Source organism: Podarcis liolepis, assembly GCF_965112155.1.
Source record: "Podarcis liolepis genome assembly, chromosome: 2".
NCBI lineage: Eukaryota > Metazoa > Chordata > Lepidosauria > Squamata > Lacertidae > Podarcis > Podarcis liolepis.
Window position 1 is genome coordinate 49918690 of NC_139555.1, and position 22299 is coordinate 49940988.

General features: G+C 40.8%; 2 protein-coding genes across 2 annotated transcripts in view; one reads left to right on the plus strand and one right to left on the minus strand.

Moving 5' to 3' along the window:
* Positions 1 to 11447, plus strand: part of LOC310696786 (interleukin-12 subunit beta-like) — a 30272-nt gene extending 18825 nt beyond the window's left edge. Inside the window, exons 3-8 of the mRNA XM_083482799.1 lie at positions 2296 to 2568; positions 3424 to 3532; positions 5380 to 5567; positions 8458 to 8594; positions 9824 to 9972; positions 11337 to 11447. Coding sequence (XP_083338925.1) covers positions 2296 to 2568; positions 3424 to 3532; positions 5380 to 5567; positions 8458 to 8594; positions 9824 to 9972; positions 11337 to 11415 — 935 coding nt within the window. The 3' untranslated portion in view covers positions 11416 to 11447. The remainder of the gene's footprint in view (positions 1 to 2295; positions 2569 to 3423; positions 3533 to 5379; positions 5568 to 8457; positions 8595 to 9823; positions 9973 to 11336) is intronic.
* Positions 11448 to 13843: 2396 nt separating this feature from the next.
* LOC310700357 (serine protease inhibitor Kazal-type 6-like) lies at positions 13844 to 20099 on the minus strand. The gene is made up of 4 exons (XM_083489662.1): positions 19965 to 20099; positions 18313 to 18335; positions 15208 to 15326; positions 13844 to 13985 (listed from the first exon to the last, which is right to left on the minus strand). The coding sequence occupies exons 1-4, from the start codon at positions 20041 to 20043 to the stop codon at positions 13919 to 13921; spliced, it is 288 nt and encodes a 95-aa protein (XP_083345788.1). The 5' UTR covers positions 20044 to 20099; the 3' UTR covers positions 13844 to 13918.
* Positions 20100 to 22299: the final 2200 nt, after the last annotated feature.

A 22299-nucleotide genomic window follows, 5' to 3' on the forward strand; every position in this document is an offset into this window, starting at 1 on the left:
GCAGCAGACAGTGATTAAAGATTGGGAGACCTCTGGAAAGAGGCTTCAGAGATTGCCTTTGGGAAGTGTAAAACAAGCTGATTCATCAGCCCCAGACCACAACACAGCTATCCATCTGATTACTCACTTCTGCGGCTTTTATCATGCAGTTTCAGTTAAAAAATATGTGTAAAAAATTATGGGGGAAATGTGTTCAGAAAGCATATTTCATGGAGAACTACACTGAAAAGCAAAGGGGGAAATGTTTTAGGGGGAGAATGTATGTAAAATTTGTACAGAATGCATACAATTTACATGCATTTTTTAGTCCACACAAAAATGGAGCAAAACTGGTCCATAACGTGGAAATGAAATAGACTGACCCTTCTCTCCATACATATACTAACCCTAACCATACGTAAAGGTAAAGGGACCCCTGACCATTAGGTCCAGTCGTGGCCGACTCTGGGGTTGCGGCGCTCATCTCGATTTATTGGCCGAGGGAGCCGGCATACAGCTTTCGGGTCATGTGGCCAGCATGACTAAGCCGCTTCTGGCAAACCCGAGCAGCGCACGGAAACGCCGTTTACCTTACCTAAATACTAGGAGTACAGTTGCTGATCTTCTACAAAACTATATGAGACAGCCCTGGAAGTTTCTGCAAGTCTCATGTAAGAGCTGACATCAAAACTACTCAATTCTCTATTCACAGTTCTCTGTGAAACCAAAAGTGTCAGTCCATTTCAATCAGAGAACAGAAAGGCTCATAGTGGACTCTATACAAGCAACAAACCACAGAGAGTCTGAGTAGCCAGTTCAGACACAAAATGAAAGGAGGGGAAAACCTGAACAAGATATCAAGGGTATAATAAACATTTGTTCATGTTTATTCATCCTGCAAAATAGACAAATTGGTTTCTAGAAGTATTATTCATTATTTTATCATTTATTAAATTTGTATACTGCCAGTTTCGAATAGCTTTTGAAAAGTTTGCCAGTGAAGTAAAGAGCAGAATAATTTTAAGTGTTTATCATAATCGTAAAAAGTCTAGTGCATTGCAATGCAGCATGTTTGAATCCATATTGTTTCCCAGAGAAATGAAACCTAAAATGCCATTCACTGTAATTTCTATACTTCCAGATACTCATCTTCTAAGGTAATATGAATTCCCATAATTAGGCAAAATCAGTGTTGGGAACCCATGTTTGATCAAGTGACATGTAGTTCTGATCTGCACCAAGTACTAAGACGATTTTTACCACACATCAGCTTGCAATCCGTAGCAATACGGTGTAGCAGAATGGATGAAAAAAAAACGTGATCTGTCTGTGAAGTGCACCTTGACTCCTTGCTTGTTACAGCAGGTAGATGAGGATTGATGAAATAAATGAAGAAAAGTAGTGGCTGTCTCCTCACCTGACTGGGAGACAAATTTAAATATGCAAGAGGGGATTTCTGGGTTGCGACTTGGCAATGTACACAGCATCAAGGTACCCTGGCTGCCTTTTCCCAGGAGCCAAGGTGTATAGTGGCAAGGAAGAGTGGAAACTCATCCTGTTTTATTCTTCAGACATGCAGCAGTAGTTTCCTCAGATGGAATGAACACCATTGCAGTGGAAGATTCTACAGCTAAGTGTCTGTGAAAGTAATTTACAGTACTTGTCTTTTGTAAAGACAATATGTGCAAACAAACCATGGAATTTGAATTTTACGCCACAAAGGGGGTGGGTATTCAGATGGACATTTTCCAAGCTGTAAGTTAACACATTTTGCACCTCAGTATTTAGTAAGCTGGTTATCCGTAACACCTTGCCAATTGTTTTGGTTTTTTTTAATTCCGAAAAGCAATGTGGGCTAAAAATGGCGGTTGACATCCATGCAAAGTATTCTCATTGGCCAGAAATATGCTAATCCAACTAGACACCCATCAGCACAACCTCATGAAATTCCTCTGAAGCAGCTTCCTTCCACCCACTGATTCAGATGGACCGCTTAAAGCAGTGATGGCCAAACTTGGCCCTCCAGCTGTTTTTGGACTACAACTCCCATCATCCCTAACAGGACCAGTGGTCAGGGATGATGGAAACTGTAGTCCCAAAACAACTGACAGGTCAAGTTTGACCACCACTGGCTTAAAAGAAAACCACCTCTTCATATGTATGTGCTTCTTTTGGTCTAAGTTTCCATTTACGTCTTTCAATTATATCAGTAAATCTAAAAATGAAGTTGATTTATTAGTATTTTCCAGGAGGATGGTACCTTTCTGTTGGGCTCACCATTCTTTCCTTTCCACTTTTCCTTTTTGCAATATTCAGTGCACTTTGTTGAAGCCACAGCACTACCTGAGAAAATAACGCTCACCTGCAATACATCTAAGGAGCCAAGTGCATTGGTTTATTGGGTGAAAAATATGAAATTGGAAGGAAATGGCAAGAGTTTGGAAAAAACCATCCGGGGATACCCAGATGCTGGCAAATACGTTTGTAGGAGCAACACCACAGATGCTATTTTAAGTTACAGTACCGTGTATATTAAGAAGAAAAATGACAACGGTGAAGTAGCTGAGTCAATTCTCAGTCCTTTCAAAGGTAAGCCTGTGCGCAATCTGCTTTAATTATACACAGAACGCCCATCAGTACTGCTATGTAAGAAGCAAGGTGCAAAAAGAATAAGAAAAATGATTCTGCCATTGTTGACTATTGTATATCATTAAACAGGCAGCTCAGCAGCATGATACTAGGTATGCCCTCCAACCACAAGATCCAGTTTGGATCCTGATTTGGTGCTTCAAAAGGCAACATGCTTTGATTCAGAGCAATTGGGATGCCCTTGTTGGAAGTATAGATTTTTCACTTTCTGAAATATGGCAACCCAAGATTACATGCAAATAGATTGAGGGTGTGTGTGTGTGTGCTGGGCGCCTTTCGATTTTGATATATACATTTAATTTTAAGGAAATTTATATAAGTTTTTAAAAAATTGGGGGCAGAACTGAATTAAATATACAGCTGTGGTAATCCCTTTTTAGGGGATGAAGCCTGCCAAAATTCAGGTGGATAACAGCAGTTTTCTACAGTTTTGAGGCAGTTTTTAAAAAAATCATTTAATCTTACTCTTTGTCTCATGGCCAATTTGTATGAAAATAGCACATATGAAAGAAATACCTTTAGATAAGAAACTTGCTAAATTACAGATAGATAGGCTCAGGTTTTTTGTGTAAAGTACCTTTTAAAATTTATTTTGGTCCTGTCAGTTTATCAGTAAAAACTGCTTATGAATATAGTAGCCATGAGTAGCTACTAGGACCTGTTTTTCCATCATCTGCCATCCCCATCTCACTTAAATGAATGCTGCTTTCAAAACTTTGTGTACATACGGCATGCTCTAAAATGTGTTGTCTGTTTTGCTGCTCTTAGATGTGTTAATTCTTTGTTTCATTCTAGAAGAAAGCAACAGACCCTACTTCAAATGTACAGCAAACAATTACTCTGGGGACTTCAAGTGCTTTTGGAAACCACTCGAGCAGAATTCAAATTTGAACTTTACAATTAAGTAAGATACTGTCCCCCCCCCCATATTGTTTCAAGCAACATTTCGTAGAGAATAGGCCCAATAAATTATTGTACTATTGAGGGTTAGGATGAAGCTTTTGTGGCAGAGAGTGCCAACTCACCCATTAATTAAATAGCTCTATAGGATAGAGAAAATACCATTTTCAGTGTCTTGGTGCTTCTTGGGATATTATTTTACAATAACTTCTGAGTTAGGAAGTTGTGCTTAGAACCTCACAGGGCTTCCTTTTATTTCCAAATCTCTTCTCCTAGATATTTCAATGAGAGTGAGAAATCTGGTAAATGATCGCAAGCGGCTAATTGCTTTAGAGGAAGTATTTTTTTTGGGGGGGGACTTAATTTGATTGAAAGATAATAAACTAAAAACATTTTGCAATAGCAATGATTTTCTGAAACAGTGAGCCTTGTAGCACCTTAAAGACTAACCTTAAAGTTTATTGTGTAATAAGCATTTACATTTGTGAGTTAGAGGCTGCTATCATATACACAAAGTCTTAGCCTCAGTATAATATTGAGAATTGTGACTAGTGGGACCAAAAGACTACAAAACACAAGGTATACCATCTCTATGGGATATCAATTCAAAGCTCAACTATGCACAGTGGCTATTCAGAACCCAGTATCTTCCCAGCTTTGTTGTGTTAAAAACTGTAATCAGAGATAAATCCCTGGTTCCAACTTAATAGAATCAAATCTACTGAAAATGTGAGCAAGCAATTCCAAGACACTAAAATTCCACCAAATACACTAAGCATTTATTTATACAGGTGCCATTTATATAGTGTACCCATTACTGTTCTGATGTAAGTGAGGGTGTTCTCTCAGTTCATTCATGTTACAGCCACCAACACAGCAGCTGCCTTTATGAGCACATAGTCTAAGGAATGCAGAGGACACAGGTGCAAAATGAGCTCATAATAACTTTGATTTAAACTGCAAGCGGAAGACCATTTTCACCAGCAAGGGAGCTCACCCTAAAATAGATTATTAGCACATTGTGAGTCAAAGAAATTGACATGGCAAACCAGATATTATGAATTTCTATGCCATTGCTCTTCTGTTGCTGAATAGCAATGAAACTCTCAGAATGTTCTGGGAAATTGAAAGGTTTCCTTGCTAGCTTCTGAAAGTTGCCATTTCTGATGTCAGATATGCAGTTATGTATTCTTTACAGCAGGAATGGGAAACTTCTAGCTCTCCAAATGTTGCTTTAGGGCATAGAGCAGGGATGGGGTGCCTTTGGTCCTCCAGATGTCACTGAGCGACAACTCACACCATCCCCAGACTGTTCATGCTTGTCAGAGCTGTTCTTGTCAGAACCAATGGGAGTTTAGCAATGTTTAGAGGGCCAAAGGCGTCCCATTTGTGGTTTAGAGACACTGAATTGAAGATGGAAATTGTTGGCAGATGGTAGATGATGCGACCACCCACAAAGAACTTCCTCTTGCCAGTATATCTCCTCTTAGAGGATTAGAAGGTGAATGAGCTAATGGTGGTATGGCTGATGTTGTCAGTTGTGTTCCTTGAAAGGATATGAGGACAGAGTCAGCATCTTGGTTTCTGGCACAGCATAGTTCCTTGTAAAGGATGACATATTTTATACAAATAGGCCCTAGTCCATGAAAACTGATGACGCAATAAATCTGACCTATTAGTTTTTGAAGTGCCAGAATACTCTTTCCTGCTGTATATTAAATTGGCTATCCCTCTGAGGAAATATTTTCTGAATACCTGCCCTGCATTAAGGTTGGGAAATAGAGTTACAAAGTCATTTTTCTAAATTTGGGAGGAACTACCCATTCAATTCCATCTCTGTTTTGAATTCAGAGTCACATCAGGAAATGCAGTCTGTGATGAGCCCGTCGGACCAGAGGCAGGAATGTACACTGCTTCATGTAGAAAAGGAATTCCCTGCCCATCCACTGAGGAGTACGAAGAAATTGGGATTGCTCTAGAGGTTTTCCATGGATTTGAATATGAAGAACATACTCACAACTTCTTCATCAAAGATATTTGTAAGTTATGCAAAAAGGTTTGGAATGAGGGTAGTGGTGGTGGTGAATAAATCACCGTAAAAGAAATTGGGCTGGATCCAGAGCAACATATTTGAACTTAGGTCCCATTGAAATTATTAGAACTTCACTGTCATGATTAACTTGCTGTATTGATTTCAGTGGGACCTAAGTTCAATTAATTTACTCTGCCTCTTGTCTACAGTAATATATAATCCTTTATCTGTAGCACATAGTGTTTTGGCGCTAGAAGGCAGCATGGGTTTTTCCATGAACCATCATTGAATTGCATCCTGATAAAAGGACTCTCGTCTCCAAATCAATTTAAAAAGCAGGGTGGGGGGTTTAGTAGTATTTTGAAATAAGAACAACCCACCATAAATAATGACATGGGAATAAATAAATAGATATACAAATTTAGTGATTCCACATAAAGAGTGCTAAACAACCTAATTTGAGCAATCGTTTCTACATCTGGAAGGGCTTACTAACATACCTTTATTCACATACTGAATCCATTAGTTGATTCCTTATAAAGCTTTCACCATCACTTTTGCTCATATAGTAATAGTGGTTAAAAGGGTGTAAAATGTCAGGCACATCACTTGCTCTACAACATACTTGAGTCATTTGGTGTGGTGATTCTGATCTTTTCTAATGATTATTGAGAGGCCAAACCCCACCTCTGTTAGATGCCAGGGAGTAAGGCATACCCAAATCCAATAAAGAAACAAGGAAATGTAAAAACAAATAATTCTTGACCTCAGTAACCTATTAGTAGTTTTTAATCTGCACTGCCGCTTGAGCTTGAAAGGAATAGATGAATCACTAAAGAAAGGTTTGCCAACCGTAATTATGTAGGCTATTCATAGCTTCCGTATTATTACTGCTAATTAGTATACTGTTCTAATGGTTACATTGTTGTAAGTTAATTGTAAGACGGTTAGTGGTGCACAGTGTGGTTAGAGAATTCCTCAAGCATATGCATATAGTTTGCATCCAACATTCATTCATTAAGCCTTTATTGGCATAATTTAGACAATAAAAATCATTTTTTAACAGGAAAAGAAAACATCCATAAAACATTGGTAATCCAGACATATTAAACACATAAAACATATAAAAGACTCAGAAGCCACCATTAAGTAAAATTAAGTACTTTTAAATTTGACTTTAAAAATCTTGACTAAAGTATCCTGAAACAATTTCAGTAGAGATTATTGAGTAGTGACAGAGTATTGGACTAAATTTAGGTCCATTCTCTAGACTAGTTTATCAGTGAGAATGTGATCTCATAATGGTCCCCTATTTCCAATTCTATACTTCTGTTCCTATGATAGTGCCTAGCATAAGAAAGGAGAAGAAAAAACAGTAGGTTAATCTTCCTCATTAAAGCAGTTAGGGGCCATTTCTCCAGCTACAGTCTTTTATTGCTGCAGTTAGAAAAACAAAATAGTGGTGTGTTTTTCTGATTCCTATGATTCCCTTTTGAAACATTTGTATTTATGCACTAAATCTAGACCTCAGCTCATGAGGGAGCACTCAGGCAATGCTCAAAAGCCTTGTCTTCCATCTATGACCACTAAAAACAGTCACTACTGCATAGTCCTTTTCCATAGCTGGGAAAAGTCTGGAACTTGAATGAACATGCAGATGAGCACATTCCCCATGTGTTTTCACTTGACTTCACAGTACTGTCAAAATCAAATTTAATATCTATATGTGGAAGGCTAGACTGCCATTAGCCACTGCCATTAGTCACCAGTAGTCACCTGAGACAAAAAAAGTTGGGTGTCACCCCCACTCTCTGAGTGGTAGCAAGATTCCAGGGGCTTCCAGGCACTCATCCAAGGTTTGCGCTCCTTTGGAGAACTGAAGATGTGGCAGAGACTTTCATAGCTTTAAGAAATATGATTTATTCACATACTGTATTTGCACGTTCAGTCTGCATGGAGGGAGTCCAGATCTCACAGCAAGGTCATTTAGCACCATAGATCTATTACAATATCAATGTAACAAATAAATAAATAGATTTCCTCACTTGTCCTGCAGCCCTTAAAAGCAATGGAAGCTTTTGGGCAATGGCATGGTGGCCACCAATGATAAAGGTAAAGGGACCCCTGACCATTAGGTCCAGTCATGGCCGACTCTGGGGTTGCGGCGCTCATCTCGCTTTATTGGCCGAGGGAGCCGGCATACAGCTTCCGGGTCATGTGGCCAGCATGACTAAGCCGCTTCTGGCGAACCAATGATACTGCTACCTTAAATGAAGGGACAAGATGTAGTCAGATAGCTTTCCCTGGATAGCAGGTCCTTCTGCTAAGCAATACATTCCTAGGCTTTAACAGGCAAGACCTCATTTCATTTGCCCATTTCACAGCATTGTTGGAGGTTATACTTGCACTTACAGATTTTCGGAGTTTCTCAGTTGCTTCTTCTTTGGTGGCCAGGGTAGCAAACAGATAACACATATACAGTGGTGCCCCGCAAGACGAATGCCTCGCAAGACGAAAAACTCGCTAGACAAAAGGGTTTTTCAGTTTTGCATTGCTTCGCTAGATGAATTTCCCTATGGGCTTGCTTTGCAAGACGAAAACGTCTTGCGCTTTTTTCTTAAAGCCGCTTGAAGAGGCGCAGTTGCGACGGACCGTGCTTTGCAAGACGAAAAACATCGCAAGACGAAAAGACTCGCGGAACAAATTATTTTCATCTTGCGAGGCACCACTGTACAATACACGTATGTGCACACGTGCACACACTCCAGCCTTAACATATCTGGAGCCTCAGAACTCATCCAAATAATAAATGATAAGGATACTGGTGGAGGCATAAAGCCATCATTTTAGCAGTAGTATACAGTTAAAAATTATGCTGATCTCATTACCTCTTTCAGTAAAGCCTGATGCTGTTGAGTGCCAAATGGAGAACAGCCTATTGACTTGGACACCACCCAAAACCTGGAGCACTCCGGCTAGTTACTTTAAGCTGACATACCAAATCAAGATGGTTCAGCATCCACGGAGAGACTGGGTAATTGGTGTTTTTCCTTTTATTATTGTTATTATTGAAATTTATATACCGCCCTATAGCTGGAAGTCTTAGGGCGGTTCACAGAACAAAATCAAAATATAAAACCACAAAATACATAATTGAAATAAAAACAACAGCCCAATAACCCCGCTCCCCATCCAACTTTAATGTTCAACCCTCATTCTATCATGGAACGAAACAACTGAAGCTATAAACTGAGGAACTGAGAGAATGAGGATATAAATGAACTTGGTGGTCTTATAGGCTATCACAGTCATATTTACATTCTTGCTGTATTAGGCACCCAGATCCATTCAGTCTTACTTTTTAATTGCCTTCCAGCACTGTTCATCCAGATGCAATTAGGATGCTCACAAACAAGGAAGTTGCTGTTCCTTCGTTTTTGTTTATCCACAGCTGTATATTCAGAGGAACATTGCATCACAGCACAGCACACAGTCTAAAGATATTTCACAGTTATTGCTGATTTCTCCAACAATGGGATCTGGCAATAATGGTCCAACACTGTGAGCCCGCTGCAATTTGGAAGCGGCGGGCTCCAGTGGGTGAGTGCCTCCCCAGTGTGCACTCCCCTGGCACACACCCCACATTCCCCCCACATGGGCGTGCACCCCCAGCGCTTGTCAGCCCTCCCCTGGCAGCGATTGGGGATGCTATGCTGCTGAACCTCACCACCTATCCTCATTCTCAGTTTATAGCGAGGATGGAGAGTCTGTGGTCCTTCCATCAGTCATATCAGCATGGTCAGTGTTCACAGATGATGGAAGTTGTAGTCCATCAACATCTGGAAGGCCACAGGTAGACTAAATACAGTGGTACCTCGGGTTAAGTACTTAATTCGTTCCGGAGGTCCGTTCTTAACCTGAAACTGTTCTTAACCTGAAGCACCACTTTAGCTAATGGGGCCTCCTGCTGCTGCCACGCCGCCACTGCACGATTTCTGTTCTCATCCTGAAGCAAAGTTCTTAACCTGAAGCAATATTCTGGGTTAGCAGAGTCTGTAACCTGAAGCGTATGTAACCTGAAGAGTATGTAACCTGAGGTACCACTGTATATGTTTGCGTGGAGAAGGATAGGAATCTGGTGGCACATTGTATCACTGACTATCCATGTTCAGTTCCTGCCTGCAAACTATAGGCACAGGTGTTTGCCTGCTCCTTTGGGGATCCTTTCTAGTTCACTAAAGTGGTCTGTGCTTTTGTTCTCAGATTTGTGAGGTTGACAATGCTATGCAGCTTCAAGATGGAAACTCCTTAAGCTGCCACAACAGATTGTTCCATCGTGGAACAATTTATATCCGTTCCAGGGAACACTATAACAGAAATTCAGCTTGGAGTGACTGGTCTGAGCCTTGCAGGTATCTGGTTGAATACACAATTGATTTCAGTGACTGAAGTTGTTTTGGTGGTTATACGGATGTATTTTGGGGGCTCTTATCTGCATTTAATTCAAAGCTTGTGGTATATACTTTATATTGATAAGGAAATCTGAACTTATATGAGGCCTGGAGAAGCTCAGATGTGTACAAAAGTTTAGTCCAGTTAACCTTGTAACAAAACCTGCTCCATGGAAGCCTACCTCCACACACTCTTTCAACAAGGCAGGTAATTCCTCCTGATTTATGATGGGAACACATACAGAGCCACACTGAGGCCATGTTTGGGCTTGCTATTTTGATATGTATGGGTGTTTGTGTAAGAAGGATGTTGGTTTAGGCATCCACACCTGCATTATCATTATCCCATGTCCTCCTGTTTCAAAGCCTTCCAAATGGCTAAAGTTTCCAGTGCCCTATTATCCTAGACCAGAAGTAAAGAACTTTTACAGACCCTTTCTGGGGCCACATGCAAGTGGTGGGCTTGGCCATAAGGAAAAGTGGGACAAGCAATGGATGTGATTCCTACCTTTGGAGAGTAGGCTGCGTCACACAAAAGCTAGAGGTTTCTATACACACATATGCCTCCATCCTTCAGGCAGGAAGCAAGAACCATTTTTACAATTCAAGGCAATTAGGCAAAAGCACTTCTGGTTAAGTTGCAGAGAACAGCAAGATAGAGAGAACTGGAAGACTTCATTCAGCCCCTGAACCTGAAGTTTTCCCTTTTTTGGAGCATTGGCAGACAATACCCCTCCTTTGTTGTGGTTTTCTCCCTTCAAAGGGAAAGGCAGAGTTGGAGGTGGCAGCCATCTCTCTGTTTCTGGAAAGGAAGTACTGGGAGAGCCTTATCCCAATCCAGCTTCTCTGAGTGTTGCATATGGTTCAACTTTCAGTTTCTCTCCACCTCCACTTCTGCTCTGAACATTGAAGGTGGTATAATTCAGCCATCATTGCACAATGACTGTGTGTACTCATCCCACTAATGTATCTGTTGGTCAAACTGGTTCTGCAAGTTATTGGGGTGCCTGTGAAAGAAATGAACGTGTCATACCATCTTGAAAAACCCTCTATCCAAGCTGGATGTGCTTTCTCTTTTTATAGTAGGGAGGGTATTCATGCTTCCCATGACTTACACTACTTATAAGCAAATGTATATATGATTGCACAGTTAAAAAAGTTCCATCATAACATTCTCATGATCTCTGCGAGGTATCAGATTAAAAGCCAGGGAAGAGAAAGAACATAATATGAGCAGAGAAAACACAGAATGATCAAATTTTTATGTAGCAGGAATGCTGCTTTAACAATGGTATTTGTCTTCAATGTTTCATTTTACTTTTCAGAAAGCAATCTGGCAAGCAGGACATACGCAATAATGAAGATGGAATTAAAATTAGGCAATGCGAGTGTAAGAAGAACTGAAGCAGAAATTGACTGAAGAAATGTGTTTAATGAAGTACTATTTATTATTGGCTGTGGAAACCAATTAATATTACCAATATAATTTATTGTTATTAATTTATTATTAATAAAATTATTATTTATCATTTTTTTAAAATTGTTTTTATTAAAGATTTTCTTGGGTTACAAAAGTACATACAACATCTCTGCTTCCTACAGATCAGTTCTATTCAATGTGAGTGTTATGGATAGGTTGGCAGAGAGAAAGCCGGGCAGGGAGAGAAGTGGGTGGTAAACTTTCATTATTTTACATAGTGTATGTGTGTGAGGTTTTTGTGTCAGCGTCATGTGGGTAGGTTCTCTTTCTATTCATTTATCAGTTTTCATTGGTGGTGAGTGATATGGGGTGGGGACAGGGCATGGCTGGTTGCCTTCAGTTGACTGCAGAGAGTTTTGCTCACGTGAGTGAGGGGGAGGGGTTGTTAGGTCAAGTTTTATATTTGTATTCAAAACAACTTTTGAAATTGAATGGTGCATTTATCAGTTCTTCTGGCTCTCAGGAAGAGCGGAGTTTAGACTGCAACACGTTCCTCCTGGATTGAGCACCTTTCCTAAAGATAGCTGAACATCATAATGGATGCAAAGGATACTTTCTCAGCTACAGAAATACAAAGAGTGAGTTCCATTGGAATCCACTATTCTTTTGAAAATGTGCTAAGCATTTGTGCCTTCAATTATTCTGTACCAGCCATTTTGATTTTTTAAACATGTAACCAGGAACAATAATAATAAACTGAATGAATGACAAGCTATTTTTTAATGAAATGATGATGGTCACCGGATGGTCTCTGCATGTACAAATCAACACATGGAAGGGGGAATGGAGCTCCCTATGAGGTTATGCCCTATGAGATTATGCCCTATGAGATTATGCCCTCCCTATGAGATTATGAGATTATGGAGGGCTAGAGGCCATGATTCTACCACCACCACCATACTGCTTGTGTCTATGGTCTATATATATACAGTGGTACCTCGGGTTAAGAACTTAATTCGTTCCGGAGGTCCGTTCTTAACCTGAAACTGTCCTTAACCTGAAGAACCACTTTAGCTAATGGGGCCTCCTGCTGCCGCTGCACCGCTGGAGCATGATTTCTGTTCTCATCCTGAAGCAAAGTTCTTAACCCGAGGTACTATTTCTGAGTTAGCGGAGTCTGTAACCTGAAGTGTCTGTAACCCAAGGTACCACTTTATATATTTTTAGAGGAAGGATCGGGAACATTTAGCTCTCCAAATGTTGCTGAATTAAAATTCCCATCCACCTTAGGGCCAATAACCAGGGATAATGGGAGTCACTGTTCATCAACATCTGGAGGGCCAAATATTCTCCATGCCCGTTTCAGAGTATAACTCAAAAGACAGGGCCTGTATCTTAACAACTATTTTCGTATTTAAATTAGTTTGAGTCAGATATAGGATAATGAATTATCATTGATTGCAAAATAAAAAAATTCCTTCCAGTAGCACCTTAAAGACCAACTAAGTTAGTTCTTGGTATGAGCTTTCGTGTGCATGCACACTTCTTCAGATACACAGTGTGTATCTGAAGAAGTGTGCATGCACACGAAAGCTCATACCAAGAACTAACTTAGTTGGTCTTTAAGGTGCTACTGGAAGGAATTTTTTTATTTTGACTATGGCAGACCAACACGGCTACCTATCTACCATTGATTGCAAATGCAAGATAATTAATAAACTCTGATTTATTCACTGATTTTTATTTGTACGCCTCCTTCCGGCAACTCCTGCAGCCAAGCTGGTGCCCAGGACTTCCATACACACTGCCCAGTGTCTTTGGTGCTGCTAGCGCAACGGTTTGTTGTCACTCCTGGAGGCACACTCCATTGTCTCTCGAGACAGATGGATGCCAACAACAACCATTGGTATGGACATAAACTCAAAAAAATTGAGATTTCCATCTCAATATTTTCAGAATATTTTTCCTATATCTGTTCATATTTATTATGTAATTATGAATTTAGATGTGTATTTATGCATGGTTTTAGAACTTTTCAAAAACATTTTTTTAAAAAAAAACCCCGATATTTAAGGAACATCTGAATAGAAATGATGAGTCCTTTGTAATGACATATCAAATTGGAAAATAATTGAATAATGGAGTATATTATTATTATTAGAGTTGATATTCATGAGTTCCCTTCAGAAGCAATCCAAAACAAAAAGTTTGCTCTGAAGGAGCAGACCAGAATACTATGCATTGTGGTTCCTATTGCACTGAAGCCATTCCAGCTGAGTATATGTCAAATTCCATTCCTGCAATAAATGGGCTGCCTGCCAGTTACCATGAGGCTCTGCCACTGGGATGGGAAAAGCAAAAGCAGGAAGCAACTACAGATGTGTTGACTTTTGTTTAATGAACAAGCAGGCTGTGGAACTGCAGCAGTCTCAATATCCAGCATGCAAGATCAAGTAGAATTAGTCAGCACAACCAAAAGTGATATTTTCATGGAGTACTTTTTCTGTCAATACATGGGCCAGGGTGTCTGTATCTCACTTTTCCACAAGAAGCTCTAGAAAAGAAATCAGTGTTAAACAGAAAAGCATCACTGAGAAGCTCTGGAAGAACAAACCATTACTGACCACATTCGAACACTGGGCTCAAACAGTGCCTAATTCTGTGTTCAGTTGCAGCTGTTTTGCTAGATAATGATTAACATGAAAGAGACTGGATCCTTTGTGTTTACAGTACATGAGCACTATGCACATCTGCAGACTCACAAATCCTGAACTGTAAAGAACACAGGGCATTCTTTCATCAACATCCCATTCCCACATAATAAAAATAAACTTGCGTAAAGCTGGCTCTGGCATAAGTATTTGTAACTTCTTTACAAAACATGCTGCATCATATACACTACAAGCACCAAATATAACCATCAGCACCACAAATTTTAATCAGGGGCCATTTTGTTATCAACTTGAAAAACAAAAAACATCTTCTCATCAGAAAAAAATGGCATATGTGAACTTCAGCAGCTGTTATCACGGTATTTTAACAGTGTCAACATACCAGTGGCGTAGCGTGGGTTGTCAGCACCCGGGGCAAGGCAAGTAATTTGCGCCCCCTAACCCGTGGATTTGCGTCCCCTAACCAGTGGATTTGCGCCCCCTAACCCTAACCCCCAGATGTTGCGCCCGGTGCGGCCGGCCCCCCCTGCACCCCCCACGCTACGCCACTGCAACATACTATGACAATTTGGTTTCTATGAAAAGAAACAACTGAATAGGCCTTTTTTTGAGAGTACAGTAGAATAAAATTCCTTCAGTTCCTCTTTAGAGCCATCTATTTTCTTTCCTTTTATGGAATGAAATCTCAGCTAGTCTGGAAACTGACCACTGGAATCTGCAGCTTTGTAGTATTGTTCCCAGACCTAGAACCTAGCTCTTTTAAAGCTTGTTACATGATAAGCCAAAATGCTCTGGAATATAAATTACATACCCTCCAACATTTCTCCATTGAAGAGAAATGGCAGCTTCCAACATATATAAAAACATAACAAAACATTAAACATAAAAAACTTTACAGGATTGCCTTCAGACAGCTCAGCATTTCTCCAATGAAAATAGGGACATTCTAAGGAAAAATGGGACTGGGGCGGCTTCTCTAAATCAGGGATGTCCCTGGAAAATAGGGACACTTGGACGGGCTGAAATTATCAGGTGTTAACTTTCAGAGACATGGCCAGTTAGTGTTAAAAAACATTACTGCTTGCTGATTAACCGCAACCTCACCTCATAGCTTTGCCAAGAAAACATGTATTCTTGTAAGTTTTGCCATCTGAGCCACAAACAAATGACTCAACTGGTGGGCACACAAAATAATCTTCATTTGGAATTATGATGCAGGCTCTCTGAAAATTAAAAAAGACAATATTAATTAGGTGTAGTATCTTATGGCTGATGCTAATGTCTCTGTCTCATTCACTGATGCCCCCTTGCCCCACCTCTATGAGCTTACTAGGGAATGGCACTGTCAAGGAGGGAAACTGTGAAGATGGGTCCTGACAGACAGCCCAGCGCTATAAAGCACCTGCAGAAATAGACATCATCTGAATTCCTCCAGAAAGCTTCTGGCCTCTGTGTCCAGGCCCAGGGGCACCCTGGGGAAATTATGGTGATAGTGACTGCGACCATCTCAACCTGCACTCTTCTTCAGAGCACCAGGCCATTACAAAAGTTGTTTTTTAAAAGGACACTAGTGTCAGCAGCAAAAGCTCCCCTAAGGCCCTTAGCACTAATATAGTGACAAATTCAGAGGTTCAAGGTCTCTTCATGATAGTCACGCACCCCAGAGCCCAGAGAGGCTTGTTGAGGCTGCTCAGGTGAGGTGAGGGAAGGGGAGCCTTCCATGCCTCAGCTGAGCAGTTTAACGAGCCCCCACAGTGCCTCTCCAGCTTGCGTGAGCCAGATCAGTGGGGTGGGAGGCTTGCTCAGGTGAGGCACAGAGAGGCTTCCACATCTCAGGTGAGCAGCTTACCGAGCTCCCTCCCCTGTGCAGCTTTTCGGTTCGAGGGGCTCAGCAAAGCCCCTCTGTGCCTTCAGCTCATGAGGAGATCCTGTCTGCAGCACCTAGAGGATGTCCCCTTTGGACTCTGGGGAGGGTCTCCTCATGAGCCGGAGGCACAGAGGGGCTGGTCAGGTCTCTGCCCCCATTTCCAGAGCCCAGCTGAGAGGTGCTGGAAAAAAGCACCTGTCACAGCCATGTCACCTCAGAGCCACACAACTTCTAAGATTATGCAACCTACTAAGATTATACAAGAACATTACAATCACACAACAACAACAACAACAACAACAACAACAACAACAACAACAAGGGATTCATGGCAATGCTTGATGCAGATCTCTGTGTGTTTCCTTTCAGCTAGATCAACCATTTTCTGTGCAGGTCCATGGGGAAATGATTTGGAGTGCTCCAATATCTTCTTTCAGAGTGACGTCAGCTGTGTTTTCTGCCATGTTCTATTGTGCATAACAGAACTTGCACACCATTCTCTTGAAACAGAAGCGCCTTGTGTTTTCAGTGTTGATAAAAATATTTAGCTTTGGAACATAACAGCACCTAAAAACACTTATGTCCCTGTGGAGATGGCAGCACTGAATCAGTGGTGCATGCCCTCCTGGCATGCACTCTTTACAAAGACCTGAGGAACAAAATTATCACCCCTCTTTTATTGTCCATTCCGGGTCGCCCAACCACTGCCACAGTGTCTTTTCTCCTGGCAGATCAAGAGGACCAGATGACAGCAAAGATCACAAGGTTTTTAGCTGGGGCAATTGGAAAAAGGTCCACTATTTGACTGCTGATTCAGGACTCTAAATTGTGTTTTATATAATCAATATTTTATGTTGTTCTGTGTATACTGCAATGTTCTTTTGTTGCTATGGCCGTTGGCTGACACAAATGAAGTTTTATTCATTCATTCACAGCACCTAAAAACCACGCCTTGATTGTGCAGCTTTAGGACACTGGAGACAGGGCTGCAGAAATAGCAAAAGGTCTTTGATCCCTTGCAACCCTGGACAACTGCACCACTCACCCTTAGGCCACAGCATTTGCCACCACACCAGACCTGGTGCTCTCTAATGCCAGGTCTGATGAAGCTAAATAGGCAGCCTTGAGCAACTTGTTACTGGCATCCTGACTTTGCCTCTTTGGAGTGGGGACATGACCCATGCAAGCCAGCCCTGTCACATAGGACTCCCAACCTTCTTACATGGAGTGATCAGGTTCCCTACTACTGGGAACACTGAAGAACCAACATGGGTAGGTTTGGAGGAGGAGCTGGCTGAGTTAATCTCACTTGCTTCCACAGATACAAATTCAGAATGCCTAAAGAGGGCTTATTGCTTAAACTAGGGATGGGGAACCTCAAGCCCATGGGGCAAAAGTGGTTCTCCAGGCCTATGTGGTCCATGGCACTGTCTGCAGGCCACTCCCTATCTGCATCCACACCACTGAGTGGCCTTGCTTTGCAGCATCCTCAAGGGTTTCCCCCCTGGCCAGAATGTGTCACTGAATGCTTATAATGCCACTTGCTTGCCTGGATGGAGGATAGAGAGGTATGTTTCAGTGTGTGTAGAAACTAGCCTACTGTAAAATCTGTATTATTGCTCCAAGCACCACAGGCAAGTAGTCCTTGGAAGGTTTCCAAGGCCTGTGGGCTGAAAGGGTTATGTGCTCCTTTCTTAGCCTTACTTACTTCACCTCATTGTACCAACACAGCTATAGTGGCACTCTGAACTCCTGAAAAGAGGATGACACAAATATTACAAATAAATGAAAAATCCCTCAGCAGGTGGGAATATAGATTTTTAAAAAATTAAAAATGAATATGCCCTCAGCTGGTGATTTCTGGTATTTACCACACCAGGAAGAGAGGAAAAACCACAAAGTACTTTAACAGCTGGTATCATAAGTACCATCTCTTGCCACATGATGGGGTGCTGTCATAAGAAATATTCACCTTGTACATTAAACTGATGAACAGCCAAACCAAATGTTTGAAATACATTTTGGGTTGCAATATTTTACTCATAAAAATGTGAATCATATGCAAGAACTAGTGTGTGTATTTTGCGGAGAGGGGGTGCATTTTAATGCTTCAATCCTGGACAGAATTACTAGGACGTAAATTCCGTTGAACTCAGTGGTATTTGCTGCTGCGTAAACACGCTTAGGATTGTTCTTTAAAAGTCCATGTGAAAATAAGCAAGTGAAGAATGCAATGTTGGTCCAGTAAAGTTTGGAGAAGGAGAGATTAGGCAATTTGCTCCTAACTAAATGAGATTTCAACAGTTTCTCCTCAAATAAGACAAAGAGTAAAATGAACCCACCTTTGTTTCTTTAGCAGTGGAACCTAGAATTAGAAAATAATAATAATCCTCAAATGAAAAGAAGATAAAATATAAGAGATACATTAAATTAATGTTTCATTTTGCTTTAGAAAAACTAGACTTGTGAAATCAAATCCCCAATCTACAATTTACTGATGTGACATTTTTGGACACAATATCCCATTCTTTGAAGCTGTTAATATTGTGGGCTTTCATATTTATTCACACAATGAAATTGTGGGCAGTACGTCAAGGCTCTAATCCTCGCCGTATGTGCTGCTGTGAAGCTTCCTTTGATCTTGATCCAGAAGCTGTGATTAGTGCAGAATTCTGCAGCATGATTGCTGACAGGAGTGAGACAACCACTGGCTGCCAACTTGCTACTGGGCTAAGTTCAAGGTGCTACGATTAGTATACAGTGGTACCGCTGGTTACGAACTTAATTTGTTCCGGAGGTCCGTTCTTAATGTGAAACTGTTCTTAACCTGAGGCACCACTTTAGCTAATGGGGCCTCCTGCTGCCTCCGCATCGCCAGCACGTGATTTCTGTTCTAATCCTGAGGTAAAGTTCTTAACCCGAGATGCTACTTCCAGGTTAGCAGAGTTTGTAACCCGAAGTGTTGGTAACCCGAGGTACCACCATATAAAGTCTTTAACAGCTTGGGACTAGTTTACCTACAAGGTCGCCCTACCCCATATATGACCCCTAGATTGCTTTGATCAGTGGAACTGGCACTTTTACAGGTGCCACATAATACTTGTTCCACATTTGTAAGAAATTGATCTTTCAGTGTGGTGGCACCCACAGTTTGGAATTCCCTGCCTATTGATATCAGGCAGTACTGACTTCACTTCACTCTTTCTGGCACCTGTTAAAAACATTTTTGTTTAGGCAAGCCAGTGCAGACATGTCAAATGCTGCTGTGTGCTTTAAGCGAGGTTTTAACTTATTGTCGATTTTAATTATTTTTTTAAATGTTTTAATTAATTATTTTTACCTGTTTTTACTGATAATTTCACTGCTTTATTCTTTTTCTAAACCACTCTGAGGCTTTCCCCCTCACAACTGATCTGTATATAAGTTTTAAAAAATAAAAAATAAAAATAAAAATAACTCACTGTGTGCCTCCAATTGACCTGTTTAACTGACAATCATAACTGTGTCTGGATTGTACTACCCAAGAGCTATTGATTCTCATTGCATATCAGAAAAACAGGAAAAGAATGTGGTGTCTACAAATCACATCTGTGCAGATTTTAGGGAAATAACCAAACATATGTACAAATAAATATGTAGGCCAGTTGTACATTAATATTTCAGTTATACATTTTCCTGCAAAAGGATTTAGGAAGTTATTCTCTGGTGAGCCGTTACTTGCCGTAGCATTCAGATTTTACTTCAGTCCTTGTTCAGGTGTTCACATGGACATATGCCAAGGGACTGATCAGGCTCTCACTTGCAGACCTCATTTCTGTCCTCCATACAGAGACCCAAACATGTACAGGTTCCAAGACCCTCTATTTCCATGGTTTTGATACTTGCATGCAAGAGCATCTGCAAGTTCGAGTAAACGTGAGAGAAAATGGTACCCTTGGACATATGAGCATACAGAAAGAACAGGGACCCACTGGGTAGTAAGTAGGTTACGCACCTGAGAAGCAGCACAGGATCAGAGCAAGAAGCACAAAGGCAGATGCAAATTTCATAGTCTTGAAGAGTCTATCACACATTAGTGTGTTTCTCTTAATAAATCTCTAAGACTGGCAAACCAATGTGTATATACAGCTATATAAGGAAAGACGAAAGAGTGGGTGGGCAGGTTTTGCACATATATACCTTATTTGCAGTAGAGTCCCTACATGCTGAAACGGCACATAGTATTGTGAAATCTTTGTGATAGGGTGGTAGTTTCAGGGAACACCCAGAAAGTTCTTCAAAAGCAGACTCAAGAATGCTTCTGTGAAAGCAGGACAAACATGAATTTCATTCTTGATCTTTGCACTGTGTATCTGATTAACAAGACTTGGATAAATGGGTGTGATAAGCAACTGCCATTTATAATGAAGCTCAGTATTTATATGGTGATTGAATCTCTAGCAAAAAGTATCTGGCAAAAAGTCACCCTTAGCATGGAGTAATATGCCTCCTTTTTGTGGTGATGAATCCCTGACTAATATTAACAGATTCATATTAGGCATGGTCCAAGTAGTCAAACTTTGTGGTTGTAGCAGCAACAAAAGATGTGACTGGATAGGAGGAGCTAGAAACTGGTGACTGACAGAGCCCTCTTATCATCTGTTTTTTTATATATATAAATATTTTATTAAGTTTTCACATAAGCACAGAACATTTGTAGGTCCTACAAAATCCTGGAAAACAGAAGTTTTGTTTAGCAAAGTGACATTTCAGAAAAAGATAGGAGAAGGAGACAGAATAAGAACCTAAAATTAGATTTGGACAAAGAAGGTTTGTAGGGCATTGTCAGGAAGGAGGTAGCAAATCAAGATGTGGAAGGGAAACCAACCCTCCTCACTCTAAGCCCAAGGTAGGAGTATGGAATATGACAGCTAACTCTGAGCTCCTTACTATTAGCTGATACCACCTGTGTGTAACAATGGGAGAGGGGCGTTAACAGATGGAAAGGGAACACAACTAGATAGAAGGTGCAAAACTTAAGAGGTCTACCTCACAGGCCATCTGGCTACTAATGGAAAGAAAAATGGCCTGAAAAATGGCAAATATTGTTCTATTGAAACAACAGAACCTGTGTCCCACACCAGATGTTGTTAGACTACAAAGTCCATCAGCTCAAACCGGCATGGCCAATAGTCAGTGATAGATTGGGCAGCAGATTCACCAACTCTGTCTTAAATAGTTAGGCCATGATTGAAGTTTTTTGTTGCCCTCTATGTTCTCCAAAAGTTCTCCACAAGGGTCAAGTCACTGAGCCACTGCTACCACAGTAACAAGGGCAAGAGTTTCTGAAGACCAACTCCTGGACAGAAGGATGTAGGCCTGAAGAGAGAGATTATCTCAGCTAGCTGTCCCTGCACAATTCTGGATCATTCATATTATGTATGGAGCTACCTTTGTTTTTAGGGGAAAGAATGAACCTCACTCAAATTGTTATGAACAGGTCAGAACCAAAATATACGACAAATGGAATAGGGATGGAGAAGTTGTGTCCCTCCAGATGTTGTACTCTAACTCCCATCAACCTTAGCCAATGGTCAGAGATGGCCAATAGTCAGAGATGATATAGTTCAGCAACATTTGGAGATGTTAGAAGAAATGAAGTTAGAACAAATGCAGGTGATTCCTGACTTGGATTTGTACAGGCAATGGATGGACAAATGTTTGGTTAAATATACAGTGTAATGTCTCTCACAAAACCAAACTGACACAGAGAGCAGCAAGGGTTTAAAAGAAGCAAGCCATTCAGTTTTGTCCCAATGTACTACATAGGATCCCAAACTGAGAACATACAGAGAAAAACCCTGGGAGAAAAAATGTTGAAAATTTCTTTTTATCCTGCATGAAGAAGGTTAATACAATCCATGGTATTGGTACCATCCTATCATGACTAGACAGCAGGGCTCGAAAACAGCATTACCAAAGGTGCCAGGGACTCTGAAGAAGCACAAACTCAAGGCAAAAAGGAGAAACGAGCTAAGAGGAAGACAAGTTTAGTAAACCCTCACCATGATCAACTTCCACCCAAAAACCTATGAGCCCACTGTGGAAGGACGTGTGGATCCAGAATTGACCATCCACATTCACATACAGATACACCATTAAGACTGTGTTTGTGGAAGACAATCTTACTTGGCTACGAGTGATTGCCAAAGAAGAAGATCATGACCGCAGAAGAATCTCTCATAAAGCTGGTTATTGCTTCATAGCCTAATAAAGAAAATAACCTGACCGTCTCTATGAATGTAAACTGAGGAGAAATGTTGAAGGAACTGGATGATCCAGAAAATCCA